Genomic DNA, 23,099 nt, shown 5'->3' with positions numbered 1-23,099 from the left:
ACAGGCATTTTCAAACGTAGAAAATGGTGGATTGAATCTGGTTTTATAGCGCTAAACCTCTCACTTGTACGACAGTCTCATCAAATTCCGTAAACCCGCGCAGAGGAATATTTAAGTCTTTCTGTGGATTTTTAAGTATTCAACTCATGTATAAATATTTTTGAGCTGTGCATATTCCCGTCATATCATCGGAACATTTGTAAAAATGAAACCACACTATGAATTTCAAGTTATGCGTTTATAAAGTACATTATCCGAATTTGGATTTTGGTTTTCGCGAAAAGGCATTGATGACTCAATCTTTTGATATTTTTATCTGGTTTTTTTTTATTTATACATTTTTTTTCTTATACACTTTTAGACGAATGTTTCATCGATCCGATGCTACTACAGAAAAAAATAATATTCCGGAAATTTACGTTCTCTTATATTGGTACAACTTTTAATGTAGTTTTGTTTATATCCGGAATGAAAGCATGCTGAGAAATGAAAAGCAGTTCAAATTAGAAGTGAATTGTTACAGGAATTTGATATTAAGAGAATACAGTGCTAGATTTAACCGTAGATATAGTTTACACGCTTTGAAATCATTATGTTTACAAGTATGTGAAAATTATACTTTTTTTGTTTAAATACAATTTATCGGACACTGCAGGCTGTATAGGAAGCAAGTTAACTCGTATCACGTAAACTCGTACCAACGTAAACTCGTACCACTGGGAAGTCGTACCAATCAGAACTCGTACCACTGCAAACTCGTACCATTAAAAATATATTCGAAAATACGAATGTTTTATGATTTTTTTTTAAGCTTTATCTGGAACTACTATAACACATAGTAGTCTCAGGCGTTATACAAAAAAATAAAATATCTTATAATTTAACAGCTTGGAATTAAATGTATAATGGTTATTATTAAACGAAATTCCTGATTATCAAAACACAAGCTGACATGAGTTGTCTCAAAGCCCACTTTCCTCATAAAATGGGGCATGTTTGTGAGGTTCCTCATAACCACAATGGAAGACGACAATTGTATGTGGTGCCACTCTCTGGTTAGACCCCAACAAGAAGCAATAGAGTGTGATGTATGTTCTAAATGGCAACACAGAAAGTGCGGAAATATAGGTAGCTACAAATTGGTCTTTGTAATTTCAAATTATATACATTTTACAGACTTAAGAGGTATTGGGTGAAATTAAAGTATATATTCATCATTAAACACCATTTGAATGCATTTAAATAAGTTGGTACGAGTTAACAATGGTATGAATTTACCGTGGTATGAGTAAGCAGTGGTACGAGTTTGCATTGGTACAAGTTTTTTTTAAGTGGTACAAGTTGACATTGGTACGAGTTTACAATGGTACGAGATAACTATAATTCGCTGTATGTACCCATGCGGTCCATTGGAGGTCTTATGCAATGTAAAAATTTTGCAGCTATCCAAAAATTTTCATCCTGGCCTATCCACTACGCTTAACCTGTTAGATTAATTGTTATTTTTTCCTTTCCCTGAATATGCTACATATATAAATTTTTCCCTTTGGGATTCTGAGATCCAAAAAAGATTGAGAATATGTAGTAAGTCATAGATTATCATAATTGCAGGAAATATTTGCAACTGGACATTAAGCAAGCAAAATCAATCAATCAAATTATTTCTTGAATTAAAAAAATGTTACAGCAAAAGAAAATACTCTCTGATTAGTCCTATAATTTATGCCTTCGCATCAGACCTGGGGTCAATAATTGGACATTTTTGTACTTTAAAATTAACTAAGTGAATGGAAATATCCTGAGGCTGACAAAGTAGTTAACTGGTAGAACCTGGGAACAGTACAATGTATATTTCGGTGCATTACATTTTCATGCTACATGTAATTGAAAATATGTTCAATTACACATTACATTGAATTACAGTGAAACTTCTCTAAACCGGTCCCTCTGAATACTGGTTCTCCCCTCATATGGGACAGATCAAGAAGTCCTGGTCAATTTGTATTCAATTAAAAGGTCATGCAACCTTATAAAACTGGACATCAATTAAATTTAAACCGGATACTGGCCGGCATTTTTGTATTTGGTTAATCAAAATCAATAGTATTTAACCTCACAAAACCGGCCTTGTCATATTGAAATGTTATTATATTTATCCTTTGTCATTTCAAGCGAAGCTTTGTATCATTATTTGCAGCTTCCCAAATACACCAGTTTCACATTTAACTGCGCATGTCTAATCTAATTAGCCAAACTATGAAATTCAAGCGATAATTACCGAGAGTTCATCAACTGGGGGCTTACGGTTGATAAGCAGTGACCATGCAGACTTGGAAAAAACAATCATCTGATTAAGTGTTTGCGTTTACATGTCCATGAGCATCATTTGAATCAAAATATAAAAAAAATATATTGACGAGACAACTTTATTAACAATGATACATTGAAAGATTTTAAAACGGACTACTGCTGTGTTGTTGGTTGCAGTAATATACGATCTGATATGCCGCCTGGTTTAATTGTACCTTTAATTGTCACGAATTCACGCTGAGGTCGTTCACTTAACGGGAAGAATAAATTAGATAAATAAGCGGGGCTCACTTCGAATTCATATACATAGTATTAGGTTATAAATTAAGAAGTCAATTAACACCTTAGCCATGTGGAATCCTCGTTTTACCTTGTACAATCTCACCAGGTGACAATTGATAAAAATGTATCCTTTTCTATACATACAGTTACTGAAAAAGGGCGACCATTTGATTAGTTTATTCAACTTTTGTACACAAATATTTCCTGCATTTGTGTTGCAGATTATTCTTTTCCATCCTGCCTTCGGGTCATAATTATTTATTTTAAACTCCTACTGGAATATTAAATTTCTACCCCCACCCCCCCTGAAAATCAAATGGTCATCCCCTAATACAGATGTTTAAAATGTTAACCCTGGTCCCGAATTTACACTGAGATAGCATGGCCAGTAAGGTTAATGCCACTGGGAATATTTTAATAATTTAGGAGGAGGGTGGGTCATTCAGCAGTTTGATATTATTTTATGGTAAAGCGTGGTAAATACAGGATATTCAATTACTTTTAATGGCATGAAAACTGATAAAGTTGAAAATATGTAGAACATTACTCTGGCCACTGCCACTGAACTTCTGCTAAGACGAGGTTGATCATGAAAATAGCTTAGAAATTAAAATGGTATTAAATGCATTGTATTATAGTGTGATGTTTGAAAATTGAAGATAAACCTGTATTTCTGATACATATTTTAAAACTGCCTTATATCTCTTTTTATTATCATGACCGTCTTAAACATCACTGACGCAGAAATATTTGAAACAAATGTACATACAAATAAGAAGATGTGGTATGAGTGCCAATGAAACAACTCTCAATCCAAGTCACAATGTATAAAAAGTTAACAATTATAGGTCAAAGTACGGTCTTCAACACAGAGCCAGGGCCCTTTCTACCATATGTCTATTACAGTTAACAGAAAAGTGTTCTATTTTATGTTATATGCCATGTATGCTAAACAGGATAAAACGCATGGTGACTCAATTTTTTCTGTTTGTATTCTGAAAGCATTTAATAAGAGCTATCTTCTCACATTTTATTTTGAAATTCTATTATTCATTTTACCTTCAAATATTCATATAATGATACCTTAAAAATTTTCTCTGTAGAATCCATACAAAATGTTTCATTTTTTCACAGCATGTAGCTTGAAAACAAACTCGGTGACCTATCATTGTGTTTTTCATATTTTTAACATATCACAATATATACTACATCTTTGACAAAGGATATAAGGAAAAATTCTATCAATTTTCGTTTATACTTCCATACTACCATTAGTGGAAATTTCGATTATTTAGTAGTGCTTGTAACTTGACAATGTCCTTGTACCCATAAAAATTCACACAAAAGTCACCATAACAATAACCTGTTTTTGTTTAAAAGAAAATTAAAAGTTTGGGTCTATGATAATAAACCTATATGTACATGTAGGCCGAAACCCTTTACATGCATGTCGCAAGAAGATGTAAAAAAATATTTAAGAAAAACTGGGAATTGATACTGGAACAGAACTGAAATTAAATGTATTTCTGATGTTTAGGTTGTTTTCTTTTTTTCAAAATATTTTTCTCTTTTCATGAAAAATCAAACTGACATACAGCAATGTACATAGCGCAGTAAGCAAAAAAAAGCAATTACAAGATTAATACTTTTTAAACCCATAAGCACAACTGTTAGGAACTCTTTACAGCAACATGACTTATTTTTTTCGTTTGAATTGTTTTGTGTCGTGACCTTTTGGAGCTTACTATTCGGTATAGAGTTTCTCATTGTCAAGGGCTGTATGGTGACATATGGTTGCTTTCATCTGTCATTTGGCTCGGGTGGATATTTTTTTATTTTAAATTTATGTTATTCTCTGTATAAACGGTCAAACTATTTATTCTGAATATTTATTAATAAATTGTAAAATTGAATAATCTCCAGCATACACCACGAGAGAGAGATGTGTATTATCGGTAGATTTATTATTGTGTTGCTAAATATCAGAGTCAATTTGATGTAGCCCCCTGTCATGTATGATATCGTTAATTATCGCAGGATTTAAACTCAAATGCGCATAAGATTTCGAGATCAGCATTGATAAGTCGCTTATGTGAAACTGGTCTATGATGATGATGGGAGTTTTTAACGACCTTGACTGGCTATACAGCCCTTGCACAGTCGGCCCTGGCTTACGCCTTTTTGGGCATTTAAATAATTTGTTTTTACCATAGGGTAATTGAATAATTTGAGTGAAACTGGTCTATTGTGTTGTTATGAAAATATAATAAAAAAAAAAAATTAAGCATTTAAAGGAAGTAGAGATAAAAAAATTAATTTTCAAAATAATTTTTTAATTGTTCTAAGGTAGAAAAATAAAAGAATTATTATACTGATATGTATTTGCATTAAATTTGTTTTAGATTTAATCTTTTTTAAAAAAAAAACCACAAAATAAAGGAGTATACTGGGAAAGGTGACAAAAAAAGGGGAAGTAACTCAAATTTATTGTCAAACAACTTTGAAATAGACAAATTATTTATGATCTTAAGCTAAGGTAATTGGTGTTAATTAACAGTGTGTTTGACACCAAAGCTATCAAGTGAAGCCATGCACTTAATGGGTCACTTAATTTGACAGTTAACACAGCTACATTTGTAGTTGGACTTCCTGTCCTGGAAGAATTACTAATTTGCTGGTATTTCAAAGGAAAATCACTTATGAAATCAGTCTAAAGGATCAAGAATCCGGGTGATTGGTCATTCTCCAAATTCCCGGATTATTTAACGAACCGGCGGGTATTTAAAAAATCCCAGGTATGGGGTGAAATTCTCGGGTGTCACCCGCAGGATACAGGTCAGTTGACAGGTATGCATGCATTGCTGGAATTTTGTTAAACAGAAATTGAAAGTTATCAATGGGAAAATTGAACTACTCTCTTTTTCTGAAAAGTTTAGTTCTGAAACGACTCTCCTTGTCAATTTCAATATGTAAGTCAAAATGATAGGGGTTGATATGATTAAGAAAGCAACATGTACTCTAAGGAGCACTTACAAATAAAACATTCACATTAATGAATACCTAACGAAAAACAAAGCATTTAAATTTCCGGCATGATAAAAACATAGACAAAAACTGTATAAAAGCATCGCAATTAGATGAAGACTTTAGAAACAATAATTTAAATAGGAAAAGTTCTAAACAAATTGCCATTAGCTCTGCAAAACAATGAATATGACATGTATGTAAATGGAAAATAGTATGATAACCATTGACATATAAAATAGTCATGATAGAGTTTACAGTTAAGGAAATAAATGAAACATGCAACATGATTTTTTAATTCAAATTATTTATTAACATGCATGCTAAAGATTTTCATCTTTCATATTTAACCATAAGAAAGAATGATATAATGGCACCTTATTGTGTGCAATGAATATTGCAATATATAAACAAAAAATATTTATTTTGTTTTATAGGCACATTATAGATACAAGAAAGTCTGGGAGAAAACAAGCTCCAAAAATATCACAAGTGAACAGTAAGTTAGGATGGAAGCATTGAAAATATTTAAAAGATAGCAAGACATTAAATCATTTTAATACATTCAATGGAATACATGTAGAGGAATCATGAGAATAAGAAACAACACAAATGGCCATGTTGAAATTGTTTTAAAAAGGGGAGGGCATTAAAGTTCTATTTCATTTCTTAATGTTATTGAAATCCTTTCTAAACCAAATACTTAACAATTTTCAAAATATTTAACATTTTTATGCCCCCGCCGTAGCGGAGGGGGCATTAAGTTTTACCCTTGTCCGTCTGTACGTACGTATGTACGTCCCAAAATTGGTTTCCGTTCTCTAACTTTAGTTTGCCTCAACCAAATGTTTAGGAACTTATACACAATGCTTATTACCACAAAACACAGATCAAGTATAATTTTGGTGGTGTCACTTTTACCGTTCTAGAGTTATGCCCCTTTACCAATGGAAAAATTGCTGAATTTTTCGTTTCCTTTCTTTAATTTTAGTTTGCCTCAACCAAATGTTATGAAACTTATACACAATGCTTAGTACCACAAAACACATATCAAGTTTTAATTAAGGTGGCGTCACTTTAACCGTTCTAGAGTAATGCCCCTTTATAAATGGAAATTTTTTTGTTTTCTTCTAAATATCAAGTTATTTTTAAAATTGGAGTTATCTTCCTTTGTCCATGATTATAGTTGAATCAACTACAATCAATGCTTTTAACAATGCAATGTTTAATTTTGACTTCCACTGATAAAACACTGATCAGGTTGAATTTGGGTAGTGTCACTTTAACCATTATTGAGTTATGCCCCTTTATAAATCGAAAAATTGCAAAATTTTTAGTTTCCATTCTGTAACTTAAGTTTGCTCAAACCAAACGTTATGAAACCTATACACAGTATTCATTACCACAAAACTAAGATCAAGTACAAATTTTTTGTTTCCGTTTTCTAACTTGTAGTTTGCTTCAACCAAATGTTATGAAACTTATACACAATGCTTATTACTACATAATACAGATTTAATACGAAATTTGGTGGCGACACTTTTACCATTCTTGAGTTATGTCCCTTTATAAACATAAAATTTGCTGAATTTTTCGTTTCCATTCTCTAACTTTAGTTTGTCTCAACCAAATGTTATAAAACTTATACACAACCGTTCTAGAGTTTTGCGTGTTTACAAATAGAAGAATTGCTGAATTTTTAGTTTCTGTTCTCTAAAGTTAGCCTCAACCAAATGTTATGAGAACTACACACACTGCTTATTACCTCAAAACTCAGATAAGTTCAAATTTGGGTAGCGTCACTTTTACCGTTCTTCAGTTATGTCCCTTTATAACTATATGATATGCAAGCGGGGGCATCATCTGTGTCCACATGTGGACACTATCCACATTTATTTTACAATGTATTTGTATTTTTGTGGGTTTTTTCTTTACTGGAATAGGACAAATTCTCTAACAATAATTTAACAAAATCATTCCCATCTCCTTTATTATTGTTAATTAGATGTTTCAAAATTGTCAAGTTTGTATTTGATAAGGTATAGTAAATATTTTTCATTATATGCATGATATGTGACTTACTACAAGATTTCCAGGATAATGGAGGTATGTAGTCTAAAATGGGCTCATTGCATAATAATCCAATACATACTGAAAGAAAACATCCTGTCAAGTTATTATGAAAGATTTGTTGAAACAGCAGTAATACATTTGGGGAACTGGTTCAAATTTGAAACTTGCATTTGATAACATCACAAACTTCCCATAGTGAAATTTTAAAGAGTATCTTGTCATCAATTATTTCTTTATAACTTTATATATACATTTGTATCTTATTAAATACTAAAAATTTACAACATAAGAAAATAATTTGATACCATTTCTTTTTGAATCAGTACATGTATACAGTCAGTATCAAACAAAATCATTACATATTTTAATTCATATGATTTTCAATTCCAGTTATAATTGGAAAAGATTTAGAATCTATAAACCAAAAAATGAAAGGAACAAATAACATGTGACAATTTTATGTTAAAAGAGTTGCTTCTCTGAATTGTAAAATGATTTCTATTTCAGTGGGAGAATATATTTTGATAACTACACAAATGTTTATGGAGGGTAAGTAATTATAAATGAATGGAATCAAGCAGTTGCAAAGTTTCTTTTCCTAAAATATGTAATTGCATATTTTTTGTAGCAAAAGTGGATTGCATAGTTATGTTGATGACTTTTAAATTTTGTTCTGTAAATTGTTTTCAGTTTTAAATTTAAATATTTGTATATTTTTCATTATTTTTAATTTTACTGGTTGACAGAATTTGTTATATTCATAAAACACTCCATTCTTCCCAAAAGGAGGTCATTTGGATTAATAAGCCTTAATATGACAGTATATATGGTCTCTTTGTTATGTGTTCACCAGCTTCACCATTTGAGAGAATGTTGATTCAATCTCAAGCTGCATGTATGTCAAATCAAAGACTTCAAAACTGGAATTTCCTACTTCTACTCAAACAGATGCTTAAGCACACAGCATTTAGGAGTATGAGCAGTCAGTTTGGAGTCATTATAATGTGTCTGAGTAGGATGACATGTCTTTCTTTGAGTTATATTGTGATTTCACATGTTTATATGCTGACTCAGGACTTTGGTCAAATGTAATACTTGACACTGTCCTTTTAACACTGCAGCAATCAATCAAGCTGTTTCCCAATATTCATTCACTTTGATTTTATTTGTATTCAAATTGCCTATATTTGTATAATCTTTCCAATAAAAATTCATTAGGATTTTTGGATTTAATGTATTTTTGCAAAATTTTCACATGTATACAGTAAGTACTTTTAACCTTCTATTTATGACAAGGATGTTTTGTAAAATACTAAAGATACTTATCTCCATTTCAGTTATGGTAAAGGAAACAAACCAAAACACCTTTATTCTTTGACATCCCACAGAATAGAGAATGCCATGACATGTACAGCTAGAACGGTAATGTGTAAGTTATGTATCATTGAAATAAATAATTGTAGAGCTAGAACAATTAAGATGTAAATATATATTTCAAAATTTAAAAAGAAAATAACAAACTGCATCACATTTAGATGAGGTCATTAAAATCTACTTAAAACATAACTCTTTATCAGTGATTAAATCTCTTTCATTAGTCTCATGTTAGCTTGCTTGTTTTTGCAGGATATCATAGGTTCAAACCCCTTTGGAACCAATGAATTTTGAATTGGTATATGCTAATGCTCTGTTAAGCATTTTAGGGGTAAGAGCAACACAGATCTGCTTGGATCCTGAAAAGTGTGTTGTGACAAGCCTTCCTGTGAACTGTTAACTTGTGAGCTAGCAGATAAAACAAATGGAGTCTTCGTGTTTGTTTGAACACACCTGACCACCAGCAGGGCTCTAATAGAATGTCAGTCTTGAAAAAAGGCAGGGTATTAGCAAATTATTCAAGATCCTGAATTTAAATGTAAAATTTGCTGCTGGATTGATTAATTGTTGGTTATGCCACTTTCATCACATGCAGCTATATCATAACAGGGAATGTTTATTGGTAGAGGGAGCAACAGTGGCCAGAGAAAACTACCAACCTTCCACATATTTGCTGCTGTATGTTAAGCTATCAACTTTCACACATTGACATGTAAATCATCTGGTCAAATGAGAGGTAAAGGATAGTGGTCCACATCTACCTGTGCAGCTCTTTTCAGCTGTTTACCAATGGCAAAGTATTCAAAGATCTATCAATGTATCATTGAGTTTATCATTACTCATCTAAAGTTAACTCAAGGTTCTCTGGTCTGTCCGATAAAACTGACTGTAACAGTGCATGAAATTGAAGGATTCTATTTTAATAGTTTTGAGTCCATCAAACAAGCAAACAATCAGCTGTGGTACAATTGTTGTTTGCTTTACCTGGTTTAGGTATTTGTTACTAGTGTTAAATGTTGAAGGGGAAATATTTTGTTATAGGCTAAGACATGAATGGCATTTTTGGGGGAAAAGTGAAAAATTATACTTGTAATTAATGATATGTGAAATTCATATCAATTTTCCTGTAATATGTACAAATCTGAGATATTATTGAAATAGGTTTGCAGGTGTCTTGAAACAGAAATGTTAATTGTAAATTTGTTTTACACTTATAACTATAAGATATGGTAAGCTTTAGCTGACAAATTATGCATTGCTTTCATATGGCATACATCATATCATATTTTTTGCAACATGATCATTGTAAACAAATGTATAAAAACAGTAATAAATCATCCTAATAAAAGTAATCAAACAGCAATGAAAAAATTGTGTGTATATCCAGCCAAAGGGAGATAATTCAATCGATTGTGTGAGAATTTTTGTTGTTTATATTCAGTTTTTTTTCTTTTTTAGGAAGAAATTGGATTAATCCATAATGGAGATAAAGACTGTCTGATTTGTGTTACCAAAGATAACAAAGAGCTTATAAGGGTACACTTGACCTCAGGGAAAATCCTACAACAGATATATCTATCTCCAGTTTATAAATTTAGGTACTAGATTTTTTAGGAAAAGTTTTTCTTACTTTGGATAGGTGTTCAGATTCTGTTTTGCAAAAGTAATTGTCACTGTTTTACTTTTAGCATGGCACAGAAAGCAATTAGATTTTTCTGTGAATCATTTAAAAAAACAAACCATATCTTTTTTCCAATACATCTTTTATTCTTCTTGCATCAACACATTTCTCTATGATTGGTTTATTAATTTTGAATGCAAATGGCTAGCAAAATATTTTAAACACTCTTTTTTTTGAAACTTTTATCTCTTGACGGAAAAAATGTTTTTAACTCGCCTCGAAGAAACTATAGAGAGAGCTTCATGAAATTATAAAAGTTTGTGATAAGGAAAGTTTAAAACTACTAGTGATGAAGAAATGATGTTTGGTATGCAGTTGTAGTAGCATTGGCACATTTAATTTCCATGCAGATTATTTGGCCCTGACCCCTCAGTCATGGTCTATTGACTTAGAAAGGTTTCCATTCTATTTTACGTGTTAAGAGTTTGTGATTATGTCCATTTAAAGGGAAACTCTTATGGTAAGTCAAATATATTTGGTATGCTGTTGTATTAACATTGACACATCTCATTGCCACACATAATGTTTGGCCCTGCAACCTTAGACATGGTTCATTTACTTTTGAAAGTTTTGCATAGTTTATATGTTTTAATTTTAACATTTGCATTATACAATTAAATTTCATGTAGATGAGACATATCTCTGTGTAAACAGTGTAAAAAAAAAAGCAGTGCATACGGGAAAACACAGGGCATGCGCTTATCAGCTATGGACGTGTAAAATATATCTAACCACAAATGGGATATTAAGCTGGATAACGTAAAAGTTAGATGACGAAACTTGCTACATAGCTAACAGACTATATATGTAATGTAAAAACTTCGTAATATTTTACAAATCAATATCATTTGAGAACTTTTTTGAAACGCTTTTGAAACGGGTTCTAATCAAAACAATAACAATGGCGACCTCCATGGCCAAAGAAAGTGAACACAGTTCTGACCATTTGGTAACGAATTCACAACCTATTATTAATTCACCATCTCTGAATATGAACAAAAGGTGTAACCCTGATAGTCCAGATAACCTCCCTGCAACCCAAAAGCAAAATACACGACAGATTAGGCGTCGCAACTCCATAGGCGACCTACGAGATATCGAAAAAAAGACACCAGCAACACGTAAAAACATTACAGACAAGGTCATTGAAGCACTCACCAGTCCAGATGTTCTCAACACAATAATTCCAGTATTGGCTGAAAAAATCAGTGAAACCTTAACTCCACTAATTGAAGAACAAGTGCAAAAATGCATCGCAGCACACGTCGAACCAATTAAAAAGTCTGTCAATGAACATGAAGCCAAAATAAATGACCACACAGAAAAAATATGTAGACAATTCATATGGATAAATAAAATAGACACTCAGTTAAAGGAAAATTCTAGAATTTTGGACCTTTGGGATTCGGAGCTTGAGGCACTCCATAAAAAAACCAAGGATATAGATAGTAGATTAGAAAGCCAAGAGCAGTACTCTCGTCGGACCAGTCTCCGCTTTCATAACATCCAAGTACCAGTTGACGGACACGGAAAAATTCTTCACCCAGTCAATACGGATGACAAAATCCTAAGTATTTGCAACAGCCAACTTGGCCTCGACCTCTCTATTAACGATATTAGTAGAAGTCACGTCATTGGTAAAGCTAAATATGGCAAGTGTCAAGTCATTGTTAGATTTATGTCTTACCGTACTAGAGACATGGTATATACAAACAAAAAATATCTGAAACACAACGAAGATGGTATTTTCATAACTGAGAATCTTACCAAATTCAGAACAGACCTGACAAAAAAACTATCCCAGATGAAATACAACAACCAAATACACGCCTATTGGACTTCAGATGGTCGTATATTTGTTAAAAGGGCTGAAAAAAGTAGAAAGGAACTGATAAATAGCTTTGATGACATCTCTGACATCGAACGGGGCATTACCGAATCACCTAACCAACAACGTTCAGATACTGATAGGAGTCCAGAAACAAATGAAGTTAATAACTCACAACAGTCTAATAATGGAGAGTAAAACTGTTTGAACAAAACATAACTGTTTTTCTTATCTAGTTTGAGCTGTTGAAATAATTGCTATACAATGTATATTGACTTTCCGTCGTTAATACCATAAACGGGTTTGTCTGAACTTGAAAATTTCAGTAGTAGACAGATGGTCTAATCCAACTAAAGCTTTTTTCTTTGTTTTTGTTTTAGTTATCTGAATAATTTCAATCAACTGCTAGTTACATCATTTATCCAACACACTCTCTTTCCCCTGTTCACTTGTACATACAATTGCAACTTATTTCTTTTTTCCACTGATATTAATAATTCCAGGCTTGACAATTCAAGTATAATTTTCAAACTCGTATTGTGACGATGTCTGTTTAAGTTCCTAAGGGACTAAATACATTTGAAAAAACACATAATATGTGATACCCCCCTTTTTTTAAACTGGATATAACAGTGAAAATTTGTTCCCTTTAATAAAAAAAAATAAAAACTTTATTCATATTTAATGCTTTTTTCTCACCTAAATAAAATCAATACAAATAATCTAAATTTAATAAAACATTTTTGTAAACCCGATAGAGTTTACAGCTGTGATGATAAATGTAATATGACTTCATTTTGTTGAAAACTTCAGATGCCTCCACCTTTAAAGATTTATGTAAACAAAATGTTATAACCATGCAAAAACATGCAGTTCACTGACGTATACTCTGGTTTTTGTTTCAAATTTATGATAACAAATACCTAAGTATGAACAACTATATTGAACACTTTTGAATGATATTGAAATATAAAAGAAGATATTATTATCAAAACGTATTAATGATGAAAAAACCTGCTTTACTTTAAAAAATTGAAGCAGTTATTTTATACTGTAAACCCTTACGGCCTCTTTTGACGTTAATTGACACTGAGAATGAAGTTATCTATTTAAATTCGGGTGCGTTTGACTAGAAAGTCCTAAAATATTAAAGACTTCTTGAAATTTGAATTCGCAATTACATATACGAATGTAGCTATATCGCTGTTATTATTATTTTTTGTCTGTACTGCACCATGTAATGTATATGATGTATTTTGTTGTATTGATGTCACTTGTAGTATTTGTTTTCATCTTGCGTGGCTCTATGCATAAATGTTGAGTTTATAGGTGTTTCCTTTACTTATTTAACATCTTTAATTTAATATTTTATTTAGAACTAATAAATTCTTCTCAATCAATCAATAATCCTTAAATGCAATTAGGTAAGAAGTTTGTAAACTTCCATAACCATATGATTTTACACGTAACAACATATCAGTATAATGCTTTTTAAAAAAAGTTCGAAGTCTTCAAGTAGTAAATCATTTCCCATTTCAAATACAAATGCTTTCTCTCATATTCCAAACCTTGTTTCTTTTGTTTTGTATATTTTTCTTTTATTTGTCTTTTTTGAATTTTTCCTCAGTTATATGTGATGATGTGTGTGGTTGTTGTGATTTATATATTTCGTTTTGCTGCCTTATTATATGTATTATGATTTCTATGATAAAACCCAATGGGTAATTGTATAGAACAATATAGGGCAGCTATCGGGTTATTTAACTTATGTAGATGCACTTTTAGACTCGGCAGCTTTAACTCACGAACTAGTGATAGCTCTTTAAAAGAAATATTACTTACCAATTTCAGATGCTCGTTACTCGTCGTCTCTCTCTCACTTCTCCAGAGCTTAAATCCGAATATAGATATTGTTTTTCTGCTATTTGTTTTAAATGTCATCCTAATTATAGGAAATATTGAGACTAATCCAGGTCCGAATATAGATATTATAACTGACTCTACTAGCATAAATGAAACCTCACTATCCATATGTAACATAAACATACGTAGTCTACGAAATAAGCTTAATTTTCTCCAAAACTTTACTGACGAATTTGATATATTAACTATAACTGAAACTCATTTGGATCCAAGTGTTAACATTGACGATTTGCAGCTTTCCTCATTTTCAAAGAATATAATCCGAAAGGATCGTAACAGTGCCGGCGGAGGCATTGTCATCTATGTAAAGGATGATATATCCGTCGTACGTAAAGGTGAACTCGAAAACCACATTGATGAGACAATATGGGTAGAGATTAAAGGTAAAGGTCAGTCATTTCTTCTTTGTTGTACTTATAGACCTGAGTGGACGGACAATGACTATTGGACAAGACTTAATTATTCGCTGGGATTGAGTTACCAACTAAGCGAGAATATTGTGATAACAGGAGATTTGAACTCTGATTTATTTTCAATCCATAATAATAAATTATATGATACAATGAATCTTTTTAATTTAGAAAATGTAATAAATAAACCGACAAGGGTGACTGGACACAGTAGCACATTACTAGACCCGATAATAATCAGCGACACAATTAAATATTCTGTTGCCGACGTACTTAAATTACCGTCGGAAATAAGTGATCACGATGCTTCTTTAATATTTTTAGAATGTCCGAGATTTGCATCCAAATCATTCAAAAGAGAAATTTGGTTGTACGATAAAGCAGATTTAAAAAAATTTTCTTCCGGACTTGATTCTGTCAGTTGGGATGCACTTTTTTCTGATGTTGAGGATGTCGACAAGATGTGCAATACATTTACTCAAAAAATCCTTGACATCGCAAGGCAGAGCATCCCAACTCGACATGTTTATATACGAAACAATGACAGACCATGGTTTGACAACGAGTTAAGGAAAGAAATCCGCAGAAGAGATCGATTTCGTAAAAACGCCTTAAAAACTAAAAAAGATTCTGACATTAATAAATACAAAAAGCAGAGGAATAAAGTAAATAATTTGAAAAAAGCTGCAAAAGAAAAATTTGAAAGAAGCTTGGATAATATCATCTTAAATAACGTGGCTAACCCTAAAACTTATTGGAAGATAATGAAAATGCTTATTAAATCCAATAAGGGTTCTGGTGATTTACCACCACTTAATAATATTATTCACGATGAAAGTATGGAAGATGTAGTGTACGGAGACGACGAGAAATGTAATCTGTTGAATAAATATTTTAGTCTAATTTCTTCCCTAGAGGAGGAAGGTGTTCCCATCCCTGAAGTTGAACCAAGAACCAATATTATTTTAAATGATTTAGTAATTGAAAAATATGAAATAGTTGATATAATTAAAATTTTAGATCCTAATAAGGCATCTGGTCCAGATGTCATAAGTCATAAAATGCTGAAAATGTGTCCTGAAAAAATAGCAATTCCTTTAAAAATAATATTTAATAAATCCCTACAACAATGTAAATATCCCACCAGCTGGAAGACTGCAAATGTAATTGCTTTTTTTAAAAAGGGAGATAGTTCTCTACCATCTAACTATAGGCCTATATCGCTTATAAGTTGTGTAGGGAAAATAATGGAGCGAGTTGTTTATAAACATGTCTTCAATCACCTACATAGAAATAAGTTAATATATGAATACCAGTCTGGTTTTCTTCCAAAATGTTCAACAGTTCACCAGCTTTTAGAAATTTACAACTGTATTTTAAATTCACTAGAAAATAAAGAAATTAGCTGTTTCGTTTTCTGTGACTTTTCTAAAGCTTTTGATAAAGTTTGGCATCAAGGATTGCTATATAAAATGAAGTCATACGGTGTGGACGGGAAATTACTGAATTGGTTTAAAAGTTACCTGAACAACAGACAACAGCGAGTTGTTATTAAACAATCGTCGTCAGAGCTTTGCAGTATTTCAGCTGGTGTCCCACAGGGTTCTGTTTTGGGACCGCTCTTATTCATTATTTATATTAATGATATTGCTGAAAATTTGATATCTTTATGTAGATTATTTGCAGATGACACATCTCTCGGCTACTCTAGTCGTGACACGTCACAAATAAAATCAGTGATCAGTCACGACCTGAGTGAGCTGAGCGATTGGTCTAAGAAATGGCTGATGTCCTTTAACCCAGAAAAAACAGAAATTATGTTGTTTTCATACATTGAAACTCCGGAAATGAATTTCATATTCAATGGTAAGAATATTAAAGTTACAGATTTTCATAAACACTTGGGTGTTACATTTAGTAGAGATGCTAAATGGAACACTCATGTAGAAAGTATCATAAAAAATGTATCGAAACATTTGAATGTACTTAGAAAACTAAAGTACAGATTAAGTAGAAATAACTTAGAAAAGCTATACTTGACTTTTATAAGACCGTTACTCGAATACGCCTGTGAAGTTTGGGATAATATGGGTGTGGGTTATTGTAACAAATTAGAGCAGCTGCAGCTTGAGGCAGCCAGAATTGTAACAGGCCTTCCTATTTTTACTAGTAGTAGAATTATTTATGATGAGATTGGTTGGGAAACTCTAGCTGAACGAAGAGAAAGGAGGAAGTTACAATTATTTTATAATATTCAACATAATAATGCACCAGCCTATCTTTGCAATTTAATTCCACCAACAATCCAAAGTACAGCTGTTTATCCCTTACGTAATGGGAATGATATAATATACCCTTTTTGTAGACTTTCATTGACCCAAGAATCCTTCATACCTTCAACTATACGACTGTGGAATAACCTTAATGTGCTGACCCGCAACATTGACTCTTTAGGTAAATTCAAAACTGAATTAAAAAATCTTAAACTAAATTCAAAAGCCCAAGTACCCAAACATTATAAATTTGGCAATCGTAAACTCAACATCATTTTGACTCAACTTAGATGCTCAGCCTCGTTTTTGAATTATGATCTTAACAGAGTTAATATAATTTCAGATCCGTCTTGTAGCTGTGGTGCTAAGCGTGAAGATTCATTTCACTTCTTTTTTGAATGTCCTAATTATACGAATATAAGAATCAAACTATCTAATAATCTGAACTGGTTACCAGAGAACTCTCTATTAAATTTGAACATCTTAACCTCCGGTGATTCGTCATTAACTAATGATGAAAATGAAAGAATTGTAAAGAATGTATATGAGTTTATTAAAGAGTCAAAGAGGTTTCTAATTGTGTAATACAGCACACTAAAGTGCATATACATGTATATTGTGTACAACCATTCACATCATCACACATCATCTTTTACATATCCAATATATACAATGTATTGTTTGCATGCATGCTTTGTAAAAAATTCTATTGTTATAAATTGTTCATGGGAGAAGACTTCATAAGTTTGATTAACTTGTGTCTCATCCCTTTTGCATATTTAAGCAAATAAAATATGTTTAAACTAAACAGTGTATTCTCTATGTCACTGAAGTAATGTCAAGAATTGTTAATTTATATTTATTTCATTTAAGATATAAAGAGATCTTTTATTTGTGAGATTCAGGCTTCTGTAATATTGTAGATAAATGTCTGTCTTTTGATGATTTCAGAGACATCTCATGGAATGAATCCCAATCATCTATAGTTGTCAGATCTACAAAGTCACATGGCAGTCATAGGCAGGTAATTAGGATAGTATGAAATTCAATACCCTGCTGTTGGTTCACTTTCATCATATTGTTGCCATGAACCGAAGTAATTCCAGAGACCTGAGATCATACATTTAATGCCAAAGATTTTCAATTTGTCACGCTCTGGTTTAAAGTTATCTTTTCTCCACAAGAGATGATCAGATACTTGAAAATTAAATTTTCAAGTCAGAAATTCAGATCAAGTGAACCAATTTTAATTTATCAAAGAATGAACATTGGTTGAGGGAAAGCTTGTAATATTGGAATAAATAGAAAAACACATGTGTCTGTAGAATGGGTGTAATATTGCTTGAATTAGTTTGTAAATACTATTTGTCTTAAAGCTATAAATTTGAACTTTTGCTTATTTAACAATCTGGTAAGGAAAATAAAATTATGTTTTAATGGGTAGGTTCTAGTAATGATTATGTAAAGAATTAATCATTTAAATTGAGTTGCTCTTTAATGCATTGTTCTATCATGTCCTGGCTGATAGTTGTGTTAAGGGTCTTGCAAACCTTTTATTCTGAAATCAAAAAGCTCATATCATGCCATACCTTATTTGTTATATGCTGGAGAGAGAACTGGCATGTCTGGAAAATCTTTTGTATGATAGAAATCAGATTTTTCATAGCTGTTAAACAATTAGGCTAACCATTATTCTCACTAAGCTTATTAAAAGTAACATTAATCTTTGTCATTGCAGACAGACATAGTGAAAGTGTTGGCAGTATTTGATGTTAAGCCTCTTCAGTTTGTTGGAATGATGGAAATTAAGAAGCAGGTTTAAAAATATGGCATTTAGTTTTAACATTATACTTTAAATTTTTTATAAGAATGAAAATAACTTATAATTTAGACACTTAGTAATTATTAGGGCCCCACCGAATGGCGGACGCCCTATAGTGATCAGTCCGTCCGTCCGTCTGTCCATAACAAATTGTGTCTGCTCTATATCTAGAGAACCGTTATGATTTCAAAGTTTATACTTGACATGTATATTAACCAACACCAGAGGGTGTGTCATAATATATGTACAACTTCCTAGGTCAAAAACTTTGGTTTAAGTTGACAACCCCATGTCGTATGGTAAAGATGGTGTCCGATCTATATCTTGAGAACCGTTATGATTTCAAAGTTTATACTTGATATGTATATAAACCAACACAAGAGGGTGTGTCATAATGTATGTACAACTTCCTAGGTCAAAGGTCAAGGTCAAAAACTTTGGTTTCAGTTGACAACCCCATGTCCAATGATAAAGATAAAAAAAATTGACCACACATTATTCACAGCTGGGCCCACAGAGATGGCTCCCATCTCAATGATATCTAGTTTTTATTATTATGATTAAAACTGTGGGTTCATTGTTATTGGTGGGACAACAATTGTTTGTAGATTCCATGGATATTGGTAAAACAAGTACAAATCTTCAGCAGACTGTGGAAAAACCATGAAATCAAATATCAGCAAAAAATACAATTTTTCCTCAATTCTTGAAAATTGGTTACCGTAATAATGAATTCACAATATATTTGCATATTTTAATGCCTATATATTTAGTCTGAGTGATATATTAAGAATACTTGAGAAAAACAGTGGTTAATTTGTTTAGTTGTAATATATATGCTATCATTAATAATTTCTCCTTAAGATTCATGTCAGTAGGGAATATTACCTCTGTTTGAGTATAAGGATATGCAAAGTGTACTTCTGATATGTAGATATTTATGAATATTTTATGTAATACAGGAGTTTGGTACTAATATAGTAGATGCAGGACTTTGTCAGGGAGTACTGATAACCATGCATCAACAATCTGTTGTCAAAATGTACAGCTTCCAACATATTTTGGATATGGTTTGTATAAGTAAAACATCAGTTTTAGTGAATAATTGAGAATTGTTTTTATATGCCCCCACTCCAAAATGTATTTAAAGATCGATTGTATGGTAACATTAAGGTATAACTGTGTAAACTTGAGTAAGTTGGTCTTTATCTACCTACATCTACATTATATTGGTTTTCATTCATAAGAACAAATGATATAAAGATTTCTAGATCTGATTGGTCAATTAACATCAATCTATCTATGAAAAACAATTTTCAGGTGAACATGCAAGGTCAATTTGAAGGATATTTGGTTAAGGTCATTGGCAAAGTTCAAGTTAATTTTTTGTTCCTAATTGTTGTGGTTCTGTAAGTTATTTTCAGGTTTGTAATGTTTAGATATATATTTCATATAGCTGTATATCATTGCATTATTCTGTAATATAACTGGTACCCTTGTTGCAACCTGTAGCATAGTTTATTTTTACTGGAGAAGACTGGGTCATTATGTAAAAGGCATGCATAACAAAATAAAAGTCAATATTTTCATTAGAAACACTCTTTTTGAGAGTATATGATGTCTTCTTGGTTTTTTGTGTTGTCACATTGTTGTCTCATTAACCTAAGAACTTGTCTTTATTTTTTCATATTTATCAGATTATTGTAAATATTGTGGAAAGAGTAAAAAATTATACATACTTATAGGAGAAATGAATTAACCAGACCTTGACTATACATTTGCAATTTAGTAACTAGTCTTAAAATTTATTGTAAGAAACATATAATTTTTATGACATATACATATTATTACAAATAACTTTTTGATACATTTACAGTACAGAACTAGTACATACAAGTTGGATGATGTCATCGATGATGAAGGTCACAGATTAGGACATAGACCTATAGGGTTAAAGTTCAACATTAAAATAGAAGGTATGTTATGAATCACTGTAACTAACAAAGAAAGGAGCAGGTAAAGAAGCCCTTATAAGATTAAAGCTAATCTTCACCATATGTGACTCACCATGATGTTTACAGGCTTATGGAGGTATAACTTCATTGTGAGAAAAACTCTGTTAACTATGAAAGTTACTTCAAATTTTGTTTACATACAAGTTTATTTCTATACTGAATTTTAAGTCTGGATGCTTTTTTGTTTTAAATATGAAATATAATTTAAAGCTATTAACTTAAACTACGGAACTTATAAACAACTACATAAACTTGAGAATTTCTATATAATTTACTTCTTAAAAACATGAAAATTTGAATAATGCACCTTTTCCTTCCATATTGGTTTCATTGGTGCATTGTACATAGCATTTTCTAATGAATATTTATTAAATATCTATTAATGATGCTAAACTACTACCAGTAAATTATTCTCAAATGTTTTCAATGTGTAATATCTCCCCTGATTATGTTCAATGCTCTGGGGTGCCACTTCAATACTTAATTAATAGGGGGAGCCGCTTGGATTCTGTTACCCCACCCTTTTCATATAGTTTAGATTTTAAAAAAATGTATACCTCTTCATATATTGCGTAGGTAAAAATGTAACCTTTTCCCATATTGGTTGGGTTTCGTGTGTGGTGTGTTGGAAAAGTGGAATACCAAAGTGTCAAAAGAGGGAAAATTTGTGGATAAAAACACAGCCGTAACACCAAGAAAGTTACAGGGCTTTTCATATAACAAGTAATGAGAACTTTATTGACCTTATCATATATTTCTGATAATTTTCCCCTCCTAGTCACATATTTTCAAGCTGGAAAATGTGATCTTTTCCAGCGACACGTTCTAACATCTTGTATATAGGAAAGAATATATATATTATAGGTTTTTGAGGTTATTGATGTGTTAACTAGGGCCAATAAACTCACAAATTAGGACTTTAATGTAAAGGTTGTAAATCAGCAGATCAGTTGACACATCAATAACCTCTAGAAAAAAAATATGTTTATTGCTTAAAATACTCATCCAAAACATTTGTTATTTTTTCTTTAATTTTAACTTTCTTGGAAACCCAGGATTCCAATCATATTTATCACACAAGAATATTTCACAGTGAAATTAGAATTTGACATAGTGTTAACGTAGGCTATGAAAGTATTTTTGGCAACATGGTCTATCCATGTGTAAAACAAGGGAAACCGACTAATCACATTTAAGTATTTGTAGATCATATCAGAATTATAATATCATTAATAACTACTATTCTGAAAATTGAATTTGACCTACATCCACTTCATTTGAACTAAGGCGGATAGTTGTCTCATTGGTAATCATACCACATCTCCTTATTTTTATATGGATAGCTCTGAAGAGAATTATCTCAATTTATACCTATGTCATACCTGTATCGTCTGCTAAAATGTTTTTATTGACATCATTTTCAAATTTATTTTGGATGAACATAACTGCAAGTAAAAACATCTATTGAAAAAAAAATCAATGTTGACTTAAAAGATAATTGAACTGCAAGATACTGTTTGTTATATTGTTAAATATTGCAATATTGTTTAAGTTGAAATTTTACCATTGATGATGTAATTTTCCATTTCAGAATCTCCTCCTGTTCTGTTTACAGTTTCTTGTTATGATCATATAGTAGAATTCAGCAACAAACCATTCCATTACTTGTACTCACCTGTTAAAACACCTGAGTACTTTGAAGTCCATTCCTTAGAAAATAGATCACTGGTAAGACAACTTTCTCTACTCATGTTAAAACATCTGAGTACTTTGAAGTTCATCCCTTAGCTTTCTCTAGACTTTACCTTGAAGTTCATTCCTTAGAAAATAGATCACTGATAAGAAAACTTTCTCTACACTTTTTATAACATCCATTTCATTGGAAAACAGATCTTTCATGAGACAATCAGTATTTGGGTAAAGATTGCATGAAATCAAAACCCTATGGTACTGACTTAATATCTATATCTTCAAGGTTGATCACTACCTTTGGTAATTCAAACAAAATAGTGCAGTGAAGTGATCATTATTTATATCCTATCTAGTCAATGTCATACAATTTATTGATGATATGTTATATTTTA

At 31.6% G+C, this 23,099-nt stretch overlaps 1 protein-coding gene across 1 annotated transcript in view; it reads left to right on the top strand.

The window, feature by feature from the left end:
• The first annotated feature begins 461 nt into the window (after positions 1-461).
• Positions 462-23,099, top strand: part of LOC127720709 (DDB1- and CUL4-associated factor 17-like) — a 30,351-nt gene continuing 7,713 nt past the window's right edge. Inside the window, exons 1-10 of the mRNA XM_052227466.1 lie at positions 462-602; positions 6,054-6,115; positions 8,197-8,238; positions 9,027-9,111; positions 10,522-10,661; positions 18,130-18,202; positions 18,917-18,994; positions 19,963-20,070; positions 20,877-20,976; positions 22,607-22,743. Of these exons, the coding sequence (XP_052083426.1) occupies positions 477-602; positions 6,054-6,115; positions 8,197-8,238; positions 9,027-9,111; positions 10,522-10,661; positions 18,130-18,202; positions 18,917-18,994; positions 19,963-20,070; positions 20,877-20,976; positions 22,607-22,743 (951 nt within the window). The 5' untranslated portion in view covers positions 462-476. The remainder of the gene's footprint in view (positions 603-6,053; positions 6,116-8,196; positions 8,239-9,026; positions 9,112-10,521; positions 10,662-18,129; positions 18,203-18,916; positions 18,995-19,962; positions 20,071-20,876; positions 20,977-22,606; positions 22,744-23,099) is intronic.

Source organism: Mytilus californianus, unplaced genomic scaffold (assembly GCF_021869535.1).
Source record: "Mytilus californianus isolate M0D057914Y unplaced genomic scaffold, xbMytCali1.0.p SCAF_11, whole genome shotgun sequence".
Lineage (NCBI taxonomy): Eukaryota > Metazoa > Mollusca > Bivalvia > Mytilida > Mytilidae > Mytilus > Mytilus californianus.
The sequence above is the reverse complement of the archived record's forward strand: the minus strand, read 5'-3'. Positions and strand labels throughout refer to the sequence as shown.